Below are 19,504 nucleotides of genomic sequence, written 5' to 3' on the forward strand. Positions count from 1 at the left end.
ATGTACAAAATATAACCGCTACGTAATACGGGTGTTACAATGTTCTGTAACTTTTTGTGCGATGAAACGTCGTTTTTTAGGCTACTCATATTGAAAATTAGGTTAAAAAAATATTACGTAAGGCCCTGCCTGACTCACCCTGCTCCGTTGTAAGAAAACGTACGAAATTCGCGACCCCCCGTAATTATGTACGCAGGTCAACTTGCGTACGATCTATATGCGCATGCGCGAATTGTACACCGCACCCTCGCCCTTCCTTAACTTGTAAGATCGCAGAATAGTAAGGAATTTTTTGATTCCCTTTGGTACGAGGAATTTTCATGTTTCGGTTCACCCTATAATTTTGGAATAGCCTGTATAAGTACAGAATTGTAGCAGCATTCAACGATTTAATCGTAACAGAATAGTTTCAATACTTAGAAATCGATATGCGAAATCAATACATTTATTATCTTTATTTCTATGTTAAACATATACATGTAGTTAACAGTGCAAAATATGAGCAAGATATGAGATTATTAAACAAACAGCGGCAAGTTTGAAATGTTCATTTCCACACATAACAGAAGACTTACAAATATTTGTTAATTCTCTGCACTTCTGTTTATAATAACAAATAGTTAACAAACTATCATTACATTCATACTTTACCCCCGAATCTCTTTAAACATATTATCAATCCTTAGAACGCAAAGAATTAATAATACACTTAACAAAAGCCTAGCACTAATTACATTACTAAATTTATTAAACATTCTCCTCGCGGATACATATACACAAACCCCACGTAAACTCAATGAGCCAAGTAACATCCACAATAATTCCCCCTTCGATCCCCCCTAAATTACACATTCGCTGACACCCACGCTCATCCAACTACCACGTCGACCACCAAATCCCCCAACAGAGATAGAAAAACGTTCAAACTGTTCAGTTTTCATGTGACGTTTCAGGATGGAGCACTTCTACGAGTTGTAGGATCCTCTCTGGTGAACGCTGCTTCTTTCAGTCTTTGCTCCGTTTCTTATGGTCGTGGCCATGCCCATGTCCATGGCCGTGGTCGTGGTCGTGGTGCAAGTGCACGTGCGGCAGTGGCGGGTAGCTGTAGCCGTAGCCGTGGCCGTAACCGTGCCCGTAACCATGCCCATGACCGAAATCGTGACCAAATCCGTGACCGAAGCCGTGACCGAAACCGTGACCGAAGCCATGACCGAAGCCATGGAAACCACCGTGGCCATGCAGCGGTGGATAGAAGTGTCCAGGCCCGTAACCCCGCGCATAGTATGCCCCTGAAAGAGGGCTTCCTCCATAGATCGGGATCGGTGGGTGCACTGGAACGGGGACTGGTACAGGTACCGGTACAGGGAACGCCTGCTTTATCGGGACTGGATACGGTTGTTGCACCGGCACTGCCACGGGGTGTCTGACTGGTATCGGTATTGGTCGTTCCACTGGCACTGGAACCGCCTGTGGAACAAGTGAATTCGATCATTCACGACATCCTGCGGTTCACATTCCGCGCACAAAAGCTATTCGCGGAAACGTTGTTGCTCGGAGAGGAATGTTTCTTTTTGTCTTGCTTTGTATCTTGGGGAAAGTGAATGTAAGATGTTGGGTGTTTGTTAATACAGTAGTGTTTGATCGCTATCACCCTCACTTCTTCTGTTGTTGCCGCGACGAATGAGACAGGTTGTGTAAGAATTCCTGTCTCGAAAGAAGGTGCATCGTGTGGATCGTTTCGATGATAGGTTTGAGGGGCAACACTACTGTGAGGTTGGGCCTTGTAATTAGATTGTTGGCAAATTGGTTAGAACTTGATTCATGGGGCACGAGGATTTTATAGGAAGTGCAGCCTGGGCAAGGAGAAGTGGTGGTTCTTCAGGTACCTACTTACAAGGGAATATATCCAACCCGCACCCCCGGTTTTGATGAGACTCTGCCGATTTGTAGAGTAGTGAAAAATATAACAATAGTAATTTCACAAGTCTAAGAATAATTAACAATTACAATCACAAAAGAGAAAGCACGTAGAAATTTTGCATCTTCCAGGGCTCTTGCTGCCAAGGAATCTTAATAGAGAGCCTGGAAAAATTATATGTATGTATATTATACATACAATAGTATGACATGATTTGCTCCCCTTGGTGTAAAATGCCAAGTGGGTTAATGTAAAGTTTTACCGTCAACTGGCAACTGCTTCGTTTTATGCAGTGATCCACCCAAATGGGTTTCGTTTATGTACATACTTCTGCCTTTATACTCATTGCTCTTATTGTATGTATTCTATGGTATCTTTGTACTTTCTTTCGTTTTCTCCAAATATATTTATCCGCCAAGCACCTTCCGCATTTTAATTACCAGACCCGGTTTCTTTAGCTCTCCGAGCACATTTACTGCGGGTTCTGCGAACACCACGCATTCCTCAGATACCTCTCCTTCAATGAGTTCTTTAGTTTCATCGCGCTTCCTGATTCTCTTGTGCCCCGCGTGGGTGCAAGTCCCCAATGCAAGGCCTCTAGTGTCTCCACTTGTGTTATACATCTTCCGCACTTTACGTCTCTGGGTTTATTTGCTCGTCTCAGGACTACCTGTACTTTGAGTGTGTTCGTTCACAGTTTCGTGGCATCTATATCACCACCTTGATACTCTGAGAAGAGTTGGATGGCGTCGTTTGAATCAATGCGATTAAATTGGATAATCTGAGACAATCATAGAGCAGTCAACGTGCTAAGCAGAAACTGTAATGTGTATGCACAAACGCAAAAGAGCTGCATGGTTTCTGAGAATAGTGGTGACTAGATTCGAGGTTTAGTAGACGATCTAATGTCGAAACCTTGGCTATTCCATGGCTGGCAACCAAAAACTTTCCAGAAACACCTTTGCTTACCACCCTATCTTCTTAATTTCGTCTAAATCCTCACTATTTCTTGGTATGCCTATAGCTAACTTTGTTTCCTACATGGCGATCAATTCTGCTTACAGTATCGGATTGTATAGGACGAAATTTAGGGACGATGTCTTACCTCCGGTACCGGAACTGGATATGGGATCGGTTTGTGAATAATCTTCTCGACTGGTATGGGTACCACCTTTTCCACGGGTACGTGGTACGGTTTCTCGATGTAAATTGGTTCAGGAACTGGAACTGGCTTCTCTAGGACCACATGTTTCGTTATATACACTGGAACCGTCTTTAGAGGAATGCCTGGTACTCTGCCGTACGGTAGGCCGCCGTATAATCTATGAAGCAACAGCATATTATGAGAATTTCTGTCCTAAAATCTCGCAATTGCTAAAAGATCTGTTCAAAATTTATTGGACTTTAATTCTTTGGAAATTAATTTTCGGAGACACAATCTACCCTTTACATTTTTGTCGACAGTTAATCAAATTAGGTGCTCCTCCAATTTTTCTTGGATGCTTCAATAGACATTTCACTATCTATTTTGAATACAGGAGTCCAAGAAATTACTATTAGAATTTGTATACATATAAAATCACCTAAAATTTTTAATACTTCCATTAATTATCGTTCAAGGTAATTCTATTGGATTTATTATCGGACTTTGTTTTCAAAAGAATGGAATTTTCCAGCCATAGTAACATGACATTATCTGAACATGGTTGATAATTTGTAGAACACGACTAATCAGTGAACTTACACATTATTCCCTTTTAAGATTCTAATGTAAAGAGTGTTGTACAATTACCCTCCGTCAGCCAAGTCAAAAGCAGGCAGCTTAAGCCCTTTCCAAGCATTATCAGCCGCCCAAGGGTGGCCATGACCGTATCCATGTGGATTCGGTATACCAATCCATCCACCAGTATCAACTATCCCTCGTTTAGTCTGTTTCGTTTCGTCTGATTCCGCAGACAGCGCAGCGCCAGAGAAAAGTATCAGGAACAGCTGAAATCGAGTTCTCATTAGATTCACTGTCCTAGAATATTCTTCGATTGATGCTAATTCTAGATTTCGTAGATTTGATAGTTCTGTTTTCAAAAAAGAATTCGCCAATAATGAACAGTGTTTTTGTACAAAATGAGAGGGAAGACTTTACGCTTCTCCCGAGGTGTCGAATGAAGGCGTAACTTAAGAATCTTGTACGAAATTGCCACAAAATTTGTGCAGATTTTTAAGGTTCTTAGCAATGTAAGTAACTTTTACTCAAAACAATTTTTGAAATAATGCTAGTAATTCCAGTCATATTGTTTTGAGAAGCACGTCTGATAACGCACAACCTGCCTTCCCTTGCTGTCTTCTCCTTTCTCGCGTTTTATTCATACAGATAGATCAACCATGCTACCCTTGTCATTTAATTTACACATTTTTTCAAAACCGTTAAAAAAGAAGCTATTTAAAATAACGAAAGCTTCATAAATCTCTTCGAGTACTTCAACAATTGCATTCAATACTCTATCCCCATTTATTTCCTTAAAAGGGTCTAATAGTTTCGTCACCACGCGAAAGCACTTGAAAGGACCCCATCGTCCAAAAGAAGGTACGAAAACCTAGCTATGTCAACACATCCCGAACACGTCCCTGACAGTTGCTCTTATCGAAATGAATTGAACACTTTTCACGTGCCAGTATTCAACGCGCGGAATTCTCGGAGTACAGAAACGGCAGAAGAAATAGAAATCAAAGTGTCGCGGGACTTGACGAGGAGTAAAAGCACTTCACGATGGTCGAAAATGGTGATTGTTAGCCACTGATGGTACTTCTTGCTTGTGCCTCTTACCGGGATCATAGACATTGTTCTGTCGTTACGAGGGAACTGTTCGTAAGGTCTGGGGAAACGTTAGCTTTATATATTTGCTGTCCACCGCGGCGGATAGATCGATGGATCTGGATAGTGGTCCAGGTCAAGTTCCCGTGTTTGTCAGGATCAGGAACTCGGCCTTGTCAATTGGCAAGTCTCGCGAGCTTCCGGGGAAGAAAGTTGTCAGGAGCTGTAACGAATCTGGTGCCTGTTTACGCTATACCTGTCACTCGTGTGTAATGCTCTTATGCTCTCAGTCGAAAATAGAGAGAGTCGACGAGGAACTTCGGTAATATTTTATGGAAGACCAGGTAACAGGGAACATGCAACGGAACTTGCCCCGTTTCATTTCGTTCTATTGGGTTCCTGATGGAATTCTTGCGGATCGTCAGAGCCAATAAATTCCTATTTCTTAACTCGGCGGGAGGCGCTACTGGGTAAAATTTACCACAGAGGCGCTAGTTGCGAAAATATGAAAACTGTTTGAGTTTTTGTTACAATTTTTTAAAAGAACTTTAATAAGGATTTTAAGATACTTCATAAATTTTGCTTGATCCTTAAAACACTGTACTTTAACGCAAAAATTACAAAGTTAAAAAAAATATTCTGAAACCGTGGTGTTTTACGTTTCAATTTTGGGTACTTTTCACCCGGTAGCGACAACCTGAGTTACAATATGGGGTGCGCCTTCCGCCGGGTTAAATACAATTTTAACACACATTAAAGAACTTTGCGTGAAATTTAGATTTCTTTATTAAAAAAGAATGTGCCAATTTTTTTAATGGTTGGGGGGAAACGTTGGTGAATTGTTATAATTCGCTGGCCTTTCAGGAGTAAGTGGAAGTGGTTGCTTTTTAAACAATTTTCTGCGTTGTATGTTTATGTATCATTGTACTCTGTTCCGTTTTAAAGAATTCTGGAAGTAGGTAGTTCTCCCACAGATCGCCTTATTATTTACATTTTACAGACTACAGCAAGCTGCGTTTGTTTTGTGGTCTGAACACTTTGTAAGGCCATGTGTCATACTTTCACAAGTACCCATGGTATTTGTGACCGAGAGTGTTTCCGTAACGATACTGTGAGAAGTCCAGAAATGCATGTGCATAATGCATTTACGATGAAACATGAGCGTCCCTAACTTGCAACAAAGAAGTTCTATGTTGTTTCGAACTACATATCTCATCACACCTTGACATTCATTTATTATTTCGCCTTTATTCGATCATTTGCCACGTGACTGGGGAGTATTTTACGAGTTAGTCGATTAAACTTATTAATAATTCCTGTCACTAGTAATTTCTGTTGACCAATTTATAATCTATACTTACTATTATATAAAATTGAAGTTGCATACTTTGAAATGCGATTTCTCAGTAAATATGAACTGTGCGCACAAGTGTGTTACATCACTTTGTTCGTCTTGGCGAGAGGAAGGTTCCAACGTTTTTATTTTGCTTAAATACTGATTTTTAAGTAATAGTAGATCGGGACGCGACCGCCAGGTGGCGACTGGGCGAGCGTTTCTCGCTTGCAAAACAGCAGCGCGGCGGGAATAAGTGGCCGAGGGCTCTCGAGTTTACAGAATACAGATTACAGATTATGAATCAGTCGCGCTAATATTTTTGGGCGAATCCGAGACTGAGGATGCTAGTATAATATAAGTACATGCATACTTGTATTTAAAACTTATCTAGGTTCGCGCATGGGGAATATTATCCCTTTTCTATCGAACTTCGAGAAATATGTAATTTCCTTAAAAATTCTTACATTTAATGGAAACATTTGCTGTTTACACGTCACTGGAAGATATAAGCAGCTGATTTTGTTACTACTATTTCGGTAAAAATTAGTAAGTCGTAGTGAAAAACACGTTAAATAATAGTAATTCTACACAACACTCACTCTCTTCGCTGAACGATTTATTAGGTAAAAAATGATCCGAATGTTGAAAGAAGAGGAAGTCTTTTGACGAAAGATTCGGAAAATAATAGGAATATGGTAGAACGGTAGTTGTGGAATCTGACAGATTATATTTACTCATCCCTGGCGCATACGGCCTTGCTTTATCATACTTATGAGAAGATCCAGTCGCTCAACTCTTTGGGGGATGCTTAATTAATTAATAATCCATCTAATATGTATTTCAGCAATCCATCTTTTCAAATTTCTGTGCATCTGAAGCGTGTCACTTTATTCCTTAATCCATCACTCACAGTGTGGGAGATATTTGTCTAAACTCTAAAGGGTTGAAGATATCTCATACAATAAAGCGATGTAATTTGATCGGTCATGTGTCTTTCGCTTACTACTACTAACAATAATGTCTTTATTATACACTACATAATGAACAGATACATACCTATAACTGATATGAAAATGCAGCAGTCGAATGTATAAATGACCCTTAAAGAAAAACAAAATAACGCCCCATCTCGTGGATTGAATACCCACGTGTGCCACTTACCTACTTGCGTTTTAATTATTCCCCTGCCGACCAGAGCACGCACAATGAAATGGAAGCGCAAGTGTGGCCCGATGTGATGCTCCCGAGGCATTTGTTTGATTTTAATATCCTTTATTTTATCTAATTATATATAAACTGTCTCAATGAAATCTCTTTGAAAAAAAGTCACTATGTCTTGCGGAGGCATAGCGATGTAAAAGTAGCAGGGGGCAAAGTCGGTGGAGGACCCATGCGTTTTTCTTTGAGTCAAGAGCACGGGGACGTAAATATGTACGTGTGATACGTTTTGGGATATTAGAATGTAGTTTAAGGCCCTGGGGTGTGTGGGAATGGGATCAGGACCCAATAAGAGCTGTTCTGGAGCCCTGTAGGACTGTGTAGGGTTATACCCTCAGGAATATCACTTTACACTAACTTGAGCAGATTTCAAGTACTTACTATGCGTCTACAAGGTACGGTAAGGTCCCGAGGTGTGTAGGGATGGGTCCATATAAGTGCAGCCCTGTAATAGGTGACGAAGAATACATGCAGCGGTTTGTACCCTTAGGAATACGGTTTTACACAGCACTTGAATCGGTTGCAGGTTAATCACCACGTCTCTGCACGGCACAATACAGCCTTTACTCGGCCAACGAGATCAACGAAACCAGTTGGTCGAGGCTTTTCTTGCAGCAGGGACGTTGGTCGGTTTCCGCATTGGCCGCATCCGCGAACTTTCCTAACTTTCATTTTCTAATACGTACGAGCTACTTCTAATGCCGGCCACTACCTGCCATTCATTATTCATCGTTATACCTTCTCGTTTGATTCCATAACACGCTCGAACGTGCGTCCCAGCGACCCAGCCGTGCTGCAATGACGAAATATGGGGGTCAAGCTGGACGACGGGACACGAATTAATTTTTCATTATTTGGTCTAGCCTAGTGTTCTGTCTCCGTTTGCGTGGAAACGACACTTGCCACAAGGAAGGTCCCCGGTGTCCTGGTAATAACTGTCTGAGCTTTAGAAGCATATTCTACTTAACCAGTGGGCGAGAGATTGTTTATCTAGAACCTCTGTTTTCTTGAGTTACAAACGCTTTTTGTGCGTCAATAGAGTATTCTGAAAATGTTTGGCGATACTAAAGATTCCAGTTCTGGTATTATCTGTTATGGTTTACTGGTAAAGAGTAAGGGGAAGGAAATTATTTTATTTATGTAATATTATTCTTTTGAAGAGAGCGGGGGAGTAATATCCGTACTGAGATCAAATATATACGTAGTTAGTAATCCCTATGAATTGTAGAGTCCTGGTAGAAAACACTGTAAGTGCCAAAATTAAAAATAAAAATTTAGCTCAGCTTAGCTCAGCTCAGCTCAGCTTAGCTTAGCTCAGCTCAGCTCAGCTCAGCTCAGCTCAGCTTAGCTTAGCTCAGCTCAGCTCAGCTCAGCTCAGCTCAGCTCAGCTCAGCTCAGCTCCGCTCAGCTCAGCTCAGCTTAGCTCAGCTCAGCTCAGCTCAGCTTAGCTCAGCTTAGCTCAGCTTAGCTCAGCTCAGCTCAGCTCAGCTTAGCTCAGCTTAGCTCAGCTTAGCTCAGCTCAGCTCAGCTTAGTTCAGCGTAGCTCAGCTTAGCTCAGCTTAGCTCAGTTTAGCTCAGCTTAGCTCAGCTTAGCTCAGCTTAGCTCAGCTTAGCTCAGCTTAGCACAGGTTAGCTCAGCTTAGCTCAGCTTAGCTTAGCTTCAGCAGATTCATCTTGACGAGATCTTTCAAATGGCGCAGGGAGCAATTCGCCTAGTAATTTATTTTTTACATAAAAATTCCTGAAAGTACCTTTGTCTTTCGGTCCTAACTCCCCATCTTTAAATCACTACAATATTTCTAACTTGATTCTTCTCATAATCCAGTCCCGTGCAACGAATCCTCAACGGCCCCTAAAAGTCCTTACCACTCTTCTACCCGGAATTGACCACCTTCATCCAACCCCATAATTCTATGCTTACACAAAGGTGGCATTGGTATTCCTACGGCCCCGTTATAGTGACGCTTCCGTCAGTATGTAAAGAAATAACGAAGCTGTCAGATCCCCGTAACGAGGCTTGTTTGGAACCGTGCCACGAATGGATGCATCGGTGCTCTTATTAATTTGAATCTTCACGTAGGCAATTTTCACTCGCGCGGCTATCTACCGATCTCGAAAACGAAGAAACCCTCTGCACGCTCTGACATCAAACAACACGTATCAGCGACATGGTGCTCCCCTATTGTCTGGTGGATCGCTCCTCTACCTCCAGAGTGACGTCTTCCATCGGCGTATGAAAGAAAAGCGGTCGCGGCCGCTATTTGGCCATCGCCCAGGATTGGTAGCAGCGAAAGTCCATTGAGCCCGACGAAGACAACGGCCATAGTTCTTCCTGGTGTGATGTGTCACCAGCTGATGCCCTATAAATATATATGGGGGTCACCGATGGCGAGCAAACACAGTTTTCCACCAGCGCCGTCGTTGGCAGCTAGGATATAGGGAACCTCCCTCGAACCAGCCATGAAGTTTATCTTGGTATAATTACGTCCACTGTTTTTCATCGACCGTCTTTTGCTTCACAACTTTCTCTGTTTTGTCTATTTTGTTGTACGATCACTTTGATACTTTTTGACAGTGAAGTAACCGTGTTTTTTTTTTTTTTAATTAGTGATGGAGATGATGGGGGAGTTCTTTGTGATTTAAGTGTTGGTGATGCGTTGGCCGATTTTTAGTATTTGTTACACAGAAGTGAAGTGGTAAAGTAATTTTGTTTTAGGATTTCGTCTTACGATGAAATTTCTTTCGGACTTCGTTTTCATTCGTATGACATTAGACGGAACTCTTTGTATTTGCGATTATTGTAGTTGGTGAACTGTGAAATGTGCATGAATGTTTTATGAAAGTTTTGTGATTAATAATTATATGGTGTTATTTGAATTTTTTTCACATCAATCCTTCGTTTTAAAATAGAGGAATAGTGTAGCTGCAGTTACTTGTCTCTTAAGCTACGTTCTGGAACGCTTAAAGAAGTCGTCTGTCAAAGATAAAATCTATCGAAATTCCGTCTCAAGTCTGTCTTATATTGCCCATCTGACACATGGGTATAAGTGCAAAACTTATTCTCGATTAATATTGTAGCAAAGAAAGGAAATAAAAGGATTTACATTGCGCTGATTGGAACGATTGAACATCCATTACCTTCACAGCCATAATCGCACACTGTTTAAAATCGCATAACTTTTTTAAAATTAATCCAAACGACTTGAGTTTTTTTTTAGAAGCTAGAAGGATTAGTTTGCTAAGTGACGTGATTCGTCGTTTTGAAAAAATGCACTTGGTCGGAATAGCGAAAAAAAATAGAAAAGGTCGTTTTTTCAACTTTTTTTTGTGAACTTTTTTTTTTATTCTGCGATCTTTAAGCGTTTATAGCTCAGAGCAACGTTAACCGATTTTCATGAAATTTTAGACACGCATACAACTTACTTCAATCTACAAACGGATTTTTTGAATTTTCATTACATGCTCACAAAAAAAGTTGAAAAAACGACCTTTTCTATTTTTTTTTGCTATTCCGACCAAGTGCATTTTTTTCAAAACGATGGATCATGCTACTTAGCAAACTAATCCTTCTAGCTTCTAAAAAAAAACTCAAGTCGTTTGGATTAATTTTAAAAAAGTTATGCGATTTTAAAGAGCCCACGATTATGGCTGTGAGCCACTGTATATATTCATATGTACTAATGTATATATACTTTTCCTTTTATTCGTAGATTTTGCCACTACTCTTTGTAGCCTGTACATCAATCACAGTCGAGAGGCACAGAAAGGGCAACTCCGTTGCCGAGAAGAGGCATGACAAGAGAGGTCTCGTCAATTTGGGATACGGTCTGCCCCATGAGCATCTCTACGCAGGTCCGGAACCAGCACCAGTCTATGAAGCGCACCCACCAAATGTGCCACCTGTTGTCGGAGGTCATTTGGAACCAGTACCCCCACCGTTTCCTCCAGGCATAATTCACCCAGCTCGTTAGTATATTTATCATATTACCTACGTGTAGGGGAAAGTGCCCTACATGCGACCACTTAAGGGGGGAACCTTATGTAAATGGTCTGTTTTTCAAGAATTTTTTTTTGGAAAATGTAATGCGCAGATTGATTTAAAATTTGAAATACCATTTATTAACGTTATAATGTAAAAAAATATATTTTTTATAAATTTTAATTGTTAATAATAATGGTGCAATGGCGGCTTGAAAATGGCATCCTGTAAATTCGCCGTGCAGTGTACAATGCACAAAAATGATCTGAAACAAAAAAATCAAAATGGAATAGTTACTTTATGCAAAAACGCTCAGCATGACATTTTTCTTTTATTAAAATTTTCAAAATTGCAAAAATGGCGAAGTTTTGAAGAAAGAAACGGATTTTCGGTTATGAACAATTGTTAATAACAATATTTTACATAAAAAATAAAGAAATCGGAGCTCGTCATGCTGAGGCCAATTATTTATAGAATATATATGCCAAGTTTCATAAAAATCGAGTAATTAGTTTTTGAGCTACGTTGCACGGCATGCGAAATTTTGCGTTTCGAGAAAAATGCGTTTAAAATTTGAGTAACAGAAAAATCGTAATTCATTTTGACTTACCGCAGTTTTTTGTTAATCTGCGATTCCAGGGCCATAAAATAGATCTTCCTCTTCTTCAAAAACTTGTAACTCAGCCGTTTTTTCTTCTTTTCGAGAAGCACAAGCCTCTTTGGCCCAAGGAAGGCTGCGGCGCTCCTGCTGTTGAATACGGCGTTTGTCCTCATTTTCGGCAAACCTTTTGCTCTGCTGTCCAATTACTATGCTAAGTTGTTGCATTGTTTGAAGGACAAACGAAAATCCTTCGTTAAACAGGCCGGCAGCCAAAAAAGCAGCTATTTCAACAATTTTAATACCGCAGTTGAGATGTTTAGGTGCTAAACGCCAAACGATAGCGTTAAAGCTCTCGTTAGCATTTTGCGTATGTCCACCTAAACATCTCTCTAACAAATCATCCCGTGACAAGTCTTCATAAATTGGGCGAATATGTTTTTGTACATCTTCGTGTAATGGAGGTGGATGATCAAATTCTTGCCCCGAGGCTTGTGCGACGCGCCACTTACACCACGAATCGGCGCCGGGGGGACAATCGTCGTGCTGCGGTTTTTTATTTGTCGAAGATAGGTGATGAAATGTTGCCATTATCGCCTTTCTCATCTCAATCACAGAATCACTGTTACGCCTAATAGCGAGACCGTAGTATTTTGTTAATTTTTTTATTAACACGTCTGTCAGTTTTCCTTTTCCTCCTAATTTTGCACTCTTTTTTACATTGCGCAACCGACTGCCCATCCTCTTTTCCACATGTCCAATGCACTCGTTCTTTTTAATTTTGAAATTATGACCATACGGTTCAATATCGAGTATAGCCTTGAACGTCTTAGCGTCACCGTCTCCTATATAATTACTGTAGCGTACTCCGTGTAATTCTTCAGAGCGAAGAAACATTTCAACTACAGCATCTACTTCCATCTTACCCGAAGACCCACTGTGATTTACTGCACAATGCCCATCTTCTTTGTGCTCTAAATATTCGGGATTCTTTTTATCGTTTTTATAAAACGTACATATTTGGCAGTAGCTACTTTTCACCAATAAATCGATGACTTTCCCCGTGTTATAACCGATGAGCGTCGTTACACCGTAGTGTGAAGAAAATCCTCGCTTTTTCCAAGAGCCGTCTCCAGATACTTTGAGTCTTGTCAAGGGTTGTTCCTTTTTTTCATTCAATTGTTTTTCTTGTTCAACAGCTTTGTGACACGTGTCATTATACATTTTTTGCGCTGCGGTATGTATATGCTGTATAATGCCGTCATAAGCACTTACACTCAATTCACAGCCTAAATCCATCATGCCGCAAAATATATTTATTCCTTTACGTGCCACGCCTAGTAAACGCATCACAAACACAATTCTGCGGTTAATTTCGAAACTATTATTTAGAAATGGTCCCGAATTGATTAAAACAGTTCCACACGCACATGTAACGGCGATTTTAAAACCTAATCCACGGCTGCCTGTTTCTCCATATGTTTGTTTTTGTTTACACGTTTTGCACACAGAAATATCTGATATTGCACTAAAAACACTTATGAATTCTATAATTCGGTAACAATGTGTAAAATTAATAATTACATCTGCCGACGTAGCTTTTATTTTCTTAGCAGAAGAGCTCGTTCCTTCGCCTCCGCTCGTCTTTTCACTTTCTATCTCAGCACTCTTAAATTCGAATTTTTTAGGAGCTTTTCGCCGTCTGGGACGATTCGGACGATAATTTGGATTATTATCTTGCAGCTTTCGACTCATTTTCAATTTATTCGTATATATTCGTATAAGGCTCTGTAAACGACCGATTTCACTCAAGAGACGCTGCTGAACTGACAATGAGCGAGGACCCCTCGCCGAAGGGGCATCTTTTTCAAAACCGTTATACACACAAATGTACACGTATAGACGCCGAAAAAGGCAGTGCTATGGTGGGTCTAACAACTGGTGTACATTAGTATAGGTTTTAACACAGTTAGAAGGGACAGAAAGGCCGAGCGCCCGACGAAGGCCGACTACCTGAGCCGCTCCGCCCAATACAACCGTTCACTTTATTTTGAAAATAACGTACAAGAACATCTCTGATCACTTTCTAACTTTTCTACCGTATTCCTGAGGAAATTTCCTATCGATTTAAACAAAAAAAAAAAAATGTTCAAAAATTTCATTTTACACAAGGTTCCCCCCTTAAGGGGACCTTCCGGTCTAGAGCCCCCCAAAATAGGTGATATTTAGGAATTAATTGAAGGAAAACTACTATATATAATTTAATGGGACTTTTTGCATTGTATTAAGGATGTCGTAAATTATAGAAATATATTTTTTGTTTTATAATTGAGCATTGCAGACAGCACTGGGGAGTCGTTAAAGTCAAGGCGTCAAAAAATTGATCCAAATCGGTGGAACCTGTATCTCCAAAAGTTATTATCCGATTCGACTGAAACATTTTTTATTTTGAAGAATGTACTTCTGGCTGCGGAGGGGAGTGCCAGAAAAAATGCAAAAAAAATGAAAATTTATAATTTTCAAAGGCGTGGAAAGAACGAACAGTATAGGGAAAAAGTTATTTCAAACTTCAAACATCGTTATTTTCTTAAAAAATATTATTTTTGCATTTTTTCTGGCACTCCCCTCCGCAGCCAGAAGTATATTCTTCAAAATAAAAAAAGTTCCAGTCGAATCGGATAATAACTTTTGGAGATACAGGTCCCATCGATTTGGATGAATTTTTTGACGCCTTGACTTTAACGACTCCCCAATGCCGACTGCAATGCTCAATTATAAAACAAAAAATATATTTCTATAATCTACGACATCCTTAATACAATGCAACAAGTCCCATTCCATTATATATAGTAGTTTTCCTTCAATTAATTCGTAAAGATCACCTATTTTGGGGGGCTCTAGACCGGAATCTCCCCTGAATTCGACTATAGTAATGTGCTCGTACCCTTAAGGTGAAATTCCACGGCGCGTGGACTCGCACTCACCAAGCTGTCTCGCCGAACCTCGGCGAGCCGAGCCGACTCGCCGAGCACGCGCCGTGGAACATCACCTTTAGGGCCTATGCACACTACTAGAGTTTTCCCTATCCGTGGCATGCCCGCCGCTTCATTGGCTTCGAGCACCCCTCTCCGCGCAGCACGTAGAAGATGCTACGGATGCTGCGTCCCCGGACCGCCCGCCTGGGTTTCGCTGACGTATAGGAATGTGTAGTTATTATAATTAGAGGAGTCAGTGTATTGCAAATAAACATGGCCAAATTATTCCACCCGATCAACTGACGCAGATTCAATCAGACTACCATTTCGTTTGCTCCTCAGCTGCAGTTCCAGTGCCGCACCCTGTGCCACATCCGCTGCCAGTTGTGCCTCAGCCGATTCCACATCCGGTACCGGTCCCGGTTCCATTCGCCAAACACGTGGCCGTGCCAGTGCCGGTCGATCGCGCGGTTCCAGTGCCAGTTGACCGTCTCGTGCCCGTACCAGTTGCTGTTCCAGTGCCGAAACCCTATCCCGTCCACGTGGAGAGGGTGGTGCACGTGGACAGACCAGTGCCAGTACCAGTCGACCGACCCATTCATATCCCCGTGGATCGACCATTCGCTGTCCCGGTCCCTGTACCAAAACCGTACCCCGTCCCGTTCGAGAAGGTGGTTCACGTGGACAGACCATACCCCGTCCACGTGGCTGTACCCTATCGCGTTCCCAAACCTTACCCTGTGCCAGTCGCTGTCCACGCTCACAAATCGCACGGCTGGTTCAAGTAAGGCTTACTTCGAACATTCGTTGCTCGGCACTCGTCTTTCTTCCCTGTTGTTTCGATACTAGTCTGTTTTTATGAGGAGGCTTTCGGTACTGGTCCGCTAGATCTGTAGAACTGTACTCCACTAGCTATTTGTTGTTTGTGGCTAGTAATCATTAGAGTGGGGTAGGGAGGAATTGCCAGGCGATTATGGGCCTTTCCAACGACCTAAAGGCGCGTTATGGGGCTCCTTGGAAGTTATGTACCGTTACTGCCGGCCGTTTTGTACTAATTGATTTAATGTAAATTAGGCTGGTACGACTGTGTTGCATTATGTTGAATAAACTTTTTATGGAAAGCATTGCTGTTGCTGTATTTTTTGTATTTAATTCACGTAAGGTAATTGAGCATAAGTGGAACTCCGTTCATACGAACCTGCCAGGGGACAAGTCCATACCCACATAGCACAAAACCGTTTTAAACACGTCTTAAAAACGTCCAGGTCGGGCGTTCAGGATGTTTTGGAAACATCCGGAAAAGGTCCAGAAAAGGTCCTGGAAACATCCATTTTCACAAACCAGAACGTTTTCTGGACGTTTTTAAAACGTTTTCAGGACGGTTTGTAGAACGTTTATAAAACGTTTTCAGGACGGTTTGTAGGACGTTTTTAAAACGTTTTCGCTACGTTTTCTGGACGTTTTTAAAATGTTTTTAAGACGTTCGACGGTGCTGATTCGATTTAATACAAATTTAAGCAAGTAAATGGTTTTCAAAATGAGATCAAACTCGATAACAATTTATTTCGTGTATTTAATTGAGAAATAATGCAGAATATATGCACTTGCAATAGATGCAAGAATATGTTAGTACGAGGTCGAATATACAGGCAATACATTGAATTTTACAGTAATCAATATTGGGAACAGTAAAATGAGGGTGATAGTTAGATCTTGTTTGAATTTTCGAAACTTTAACATTAAATATTTCGGAAACTATTCGACGTAGGCCGTTGAAATTCAGTATACCTTGCTTTCGCAAGGTTGTCGACAAATGCTGTAACTTTGAAGAGGATCGGTGAAAGAAAATTTTTCACCTACTCGTTTTGACGTGGAATAGCTCTAATGCAAATGTGTGCAAAGAAGCATCGAACGGACAAATCTGGGATAGTATATCCAAATGTTTGCACTCGCGCTAGTGACTGACCTATTCCTCAAACGACGTTATGATTAATAAACGAGTGACACTATGGATCAGAATTTCGCGCCCTTGATAGTGCCACGTCGTTAAGACATTGATACAACCAGGTGAAACGGAAATGCATTGCTGAACCAGAAATTGCAGCACCTCAACGTGTCTCTATCCGGGAAACACTTATGCCAGTGAAGGCATCGCTAAAGGTCAACTGTGCAGCGCGACGTTATCCTTGCATTTTTCACGACCAAACCACGCTCCTGAACTATTAATTTTATTATTTACGTTCGCAGCTTTACCAGGCCGCAAATCGAAGCAGCTCTCCCCATTGGACGGGTTTGGCATTCGCTTTTGATTTCCTCGTATGAATTGCCGTTTTGGGGTGACAAATAAAATATACAAAATGGGTGACAAATAAAATATATAAAATGGGTGACAAATAAAATATATAAAATGGGTGACAAATAAAATATATAAAATGGAACAATCTCTGATAAATGATATAGTGCTGGACACTATTTCTTGCCGATCGGTCACGCGGAAAGTTAAACGGAATTCCTGTAAAGTAAATAGTGTATCGTCTGTTACATAAATGGCATTGCTTTAAATTATCAATTATTAGTCAGAAGAAGATGCCGCGTTGCTTCGAACTTAGGAATCAGTAAACAAGTGACTATTCAAAGCGACAAAAATTTTATCGCCAACAAAAATGTGTCGCGATCAATTAGCCCCCGTTTTAAGGTTCCTAAGGTCGTACGTAAATTTCGTGTGTTCAGAATTGTTTTCTCTGTCTCGTTATCTTCTTGCATGATTTTTAGGAAGACGGTACATGCTTTTTCTCTGCCATTTATGCTTCAATTAGTGTATACACAATCGTATTAATATATTTCAATATATTCGGCAAAAAATACTGTCGAGAACTATACGAAGCAGAGAAACATCTCCATTGCTTGGAAACGAGAAGTTCCTGGTGCTGGAAGCGCTATCCTTTTACTTCTCCTCTCTATTTGATTCTACGTTTTACTTATTAAAAATTAAATACGTGCAGAATTGGGAGTGATGTTCCAGTGGAATTAAGTGAGTATAAACTGGAAATGTAAGTCGTCGGTAGTATTTTCCTTTTAAATGTGCTCTCCCTTAAATGCTGTCGCAAATAATTATTTGCATCCGCTTGACACCTCCTATATGTTACAATAATATTTAGGAATTCGATGCTTTCAGTTCACTTTCTCTAGCCGCGTTGTAAGCACCTACGTAGCTACATCATAACGGAAAAGTTCTCGATTCGAGCGTGTTCCAGTAACTAACATCTATAGCGACTTCATATTTAATACATTCTTCAGCACCTTTGCGCTCGATAGGCGTTACACTTGACACCAAAGAACGACGCAGCGTCTCCACAATAAATCCATACGACAGTTTAAACCCAACAGGGAAAGTAGTATAATTCCTTGTGGTATTGAAATCCAGCAAGTTCAAAATCAATTCGAAGGAGCGCGAAAACTAATGACAGCAGTGACGTTACTTTTGCATATAAACGCTGTTCTGAAATTAGAAAAAAAAAAGAAGAAAAAATGAGCGAGGAACAGGTGCCAAGACTTTGGACGAAATCGTGCGAGATTTCAATGGAATGATTCTATTTAAGTAGCGCAAGACGGTGAAAAACAGTTGTTACGTATAATGTGAAAAGTAATTGAATTTAGCAATGAGTTTTAATAAATTCTCGGTGAATATTCAATACGTCGTATTTCAATTACTGCAACATTATAAAGTAATCGGTACACGTGTGTCTCAAAATTTTAAAATTGTTTTCCCCGAAAATGGGGTCTATTTTTAGCGGTATTGTATTCCGACATGCTCGAATCGTTTTTAAATTATTAGCACTGCACTGAATTTGACTTGCCATCGGAATGGAAATAAATTAGAGCTGATCCAATGCAATAGCATTTCGAGGGTTTTCAAGTTTCAATGCAAGCTGCAGAGGCTAATTGACTCGTTGCCAGGTATCTCGAGCACCTGTAGATAACATTATCCCCGGAAGCGTGAAAACTTAAAAAATAAAAGAAGAATATTCACAAAGCTGAGGAGTTTCGATTAGATTAAAGACAACTACGTTAGAAAATTAACAAATTTTAGTCGATTCCTTCTTCCCCAATAAGGTAAAGATTTGCCCAGCACTGATTCGCCATTCTTGGTGTTAAACGCAGCATTCGTTCCAGCCAGAAAATTGGAAAATTTAGTTATCAGAAAACCAGCAGAAACTTAACAGAAGAAAATTTCCAGCACGAAATTTAACCGCTAGGAAGATTTAGCCACCAGAAAATCAGCAGAAAATTTCATGAAAGTTGCGGCTATCGACCGTTCGATCAGGCATTTTCGAACGAAACAATACGCGGCAACGCAGCACAGTGGGGCGGATCGACACTTAAGTAGGCATTCACTTCATTTTTTTTACATATTTCATCGTTTATTGATTACAATCTAAGATTACAGGTAATATATTGTCTAATAAATACAATAATCAGTTTTTTCTCGTCGCTCTTTTTACCAATGGAACACTTGATGTTGATTTCCATATATACAAACGGATCGGGGCTGATTAATAAATTATTTAGAACATCTTGATTTGTCATTTTGCGGCTGCTCTTTCTGCGTATAATTGAAATCTTTGCTTCGGGCTTTCTGGGCTTCCTCTGTGAAATATTCTAAAAAAAATT

The 19,504-nt window shown here is 40.5% G+C and overlaps 2 protein-coding genes across 2 annotated transcripts; one reads left to right on the forward strand and one right to left on the reverse strand.

The window, feature by feature from the left end:
* Window positions 1-501: 501 nt before the first annotated feature.
* On the reverse strand, window positions 502-4,203 carry LOC143378695 (uncharacterized). Its single transcript, XM_076830608.1, has 3 exons — window positions 3,711-4,203; window positions 3,024-3,240; window positions 502-1,467 (listed from the first exon to the last, which is right to left on the reverse strand). The coding sequence occupies exons 1-3, from the start codon at window positions 3,923-3,925 to the stop codon at window positions 1,006-1,008; spliced, it is 894 nt and encodes a 297-aa protein (XP_076686723.1). The 5' UTR covers window positions 3,926-4,203; the 3' UTR covers window positions 502-1,005.
* A 4,988-nt stretch (window positions 4,204-9,191) lies between these two features.
* On the forward strand, window positions 9,192-15,867 carry LOC143378814 (uncharacterized). Its single transcript, XM_076830800.1, has 3 exons — window positions 9,192-9,756; window positions 10,992-11,247; window positions 15,176-15,867. Exons 1-3 carry the CDS (start codon window positions 9,742-9,744, stop codon window positions 15,619-15,621), a joined length of 717 nt encoding a protein of 238 aa, XP_076686915.1. The 5' UTR covers window positions 9,192-9,741; the 3' UTR covers window positions 15,622-15,867.
* Window positions 15,868-19,504: the final 3,637 nt, after the last annotated feature.

Source organism: Andrena cerasifolii, chromosome 2 (assembly GCF_050908995.1).
Source record: "Andrena cerasifolii isolate SP2316 chromosome 2, iyAndCera1_principal, whole genome shotgun sequence".
Classification (NCBI taxonomy): Eukaryota; Metazoa; Arthropoda; class Insecta; order Hymenoptera; family Andrenidae; genus Andrena; species Andrena cerasifolii.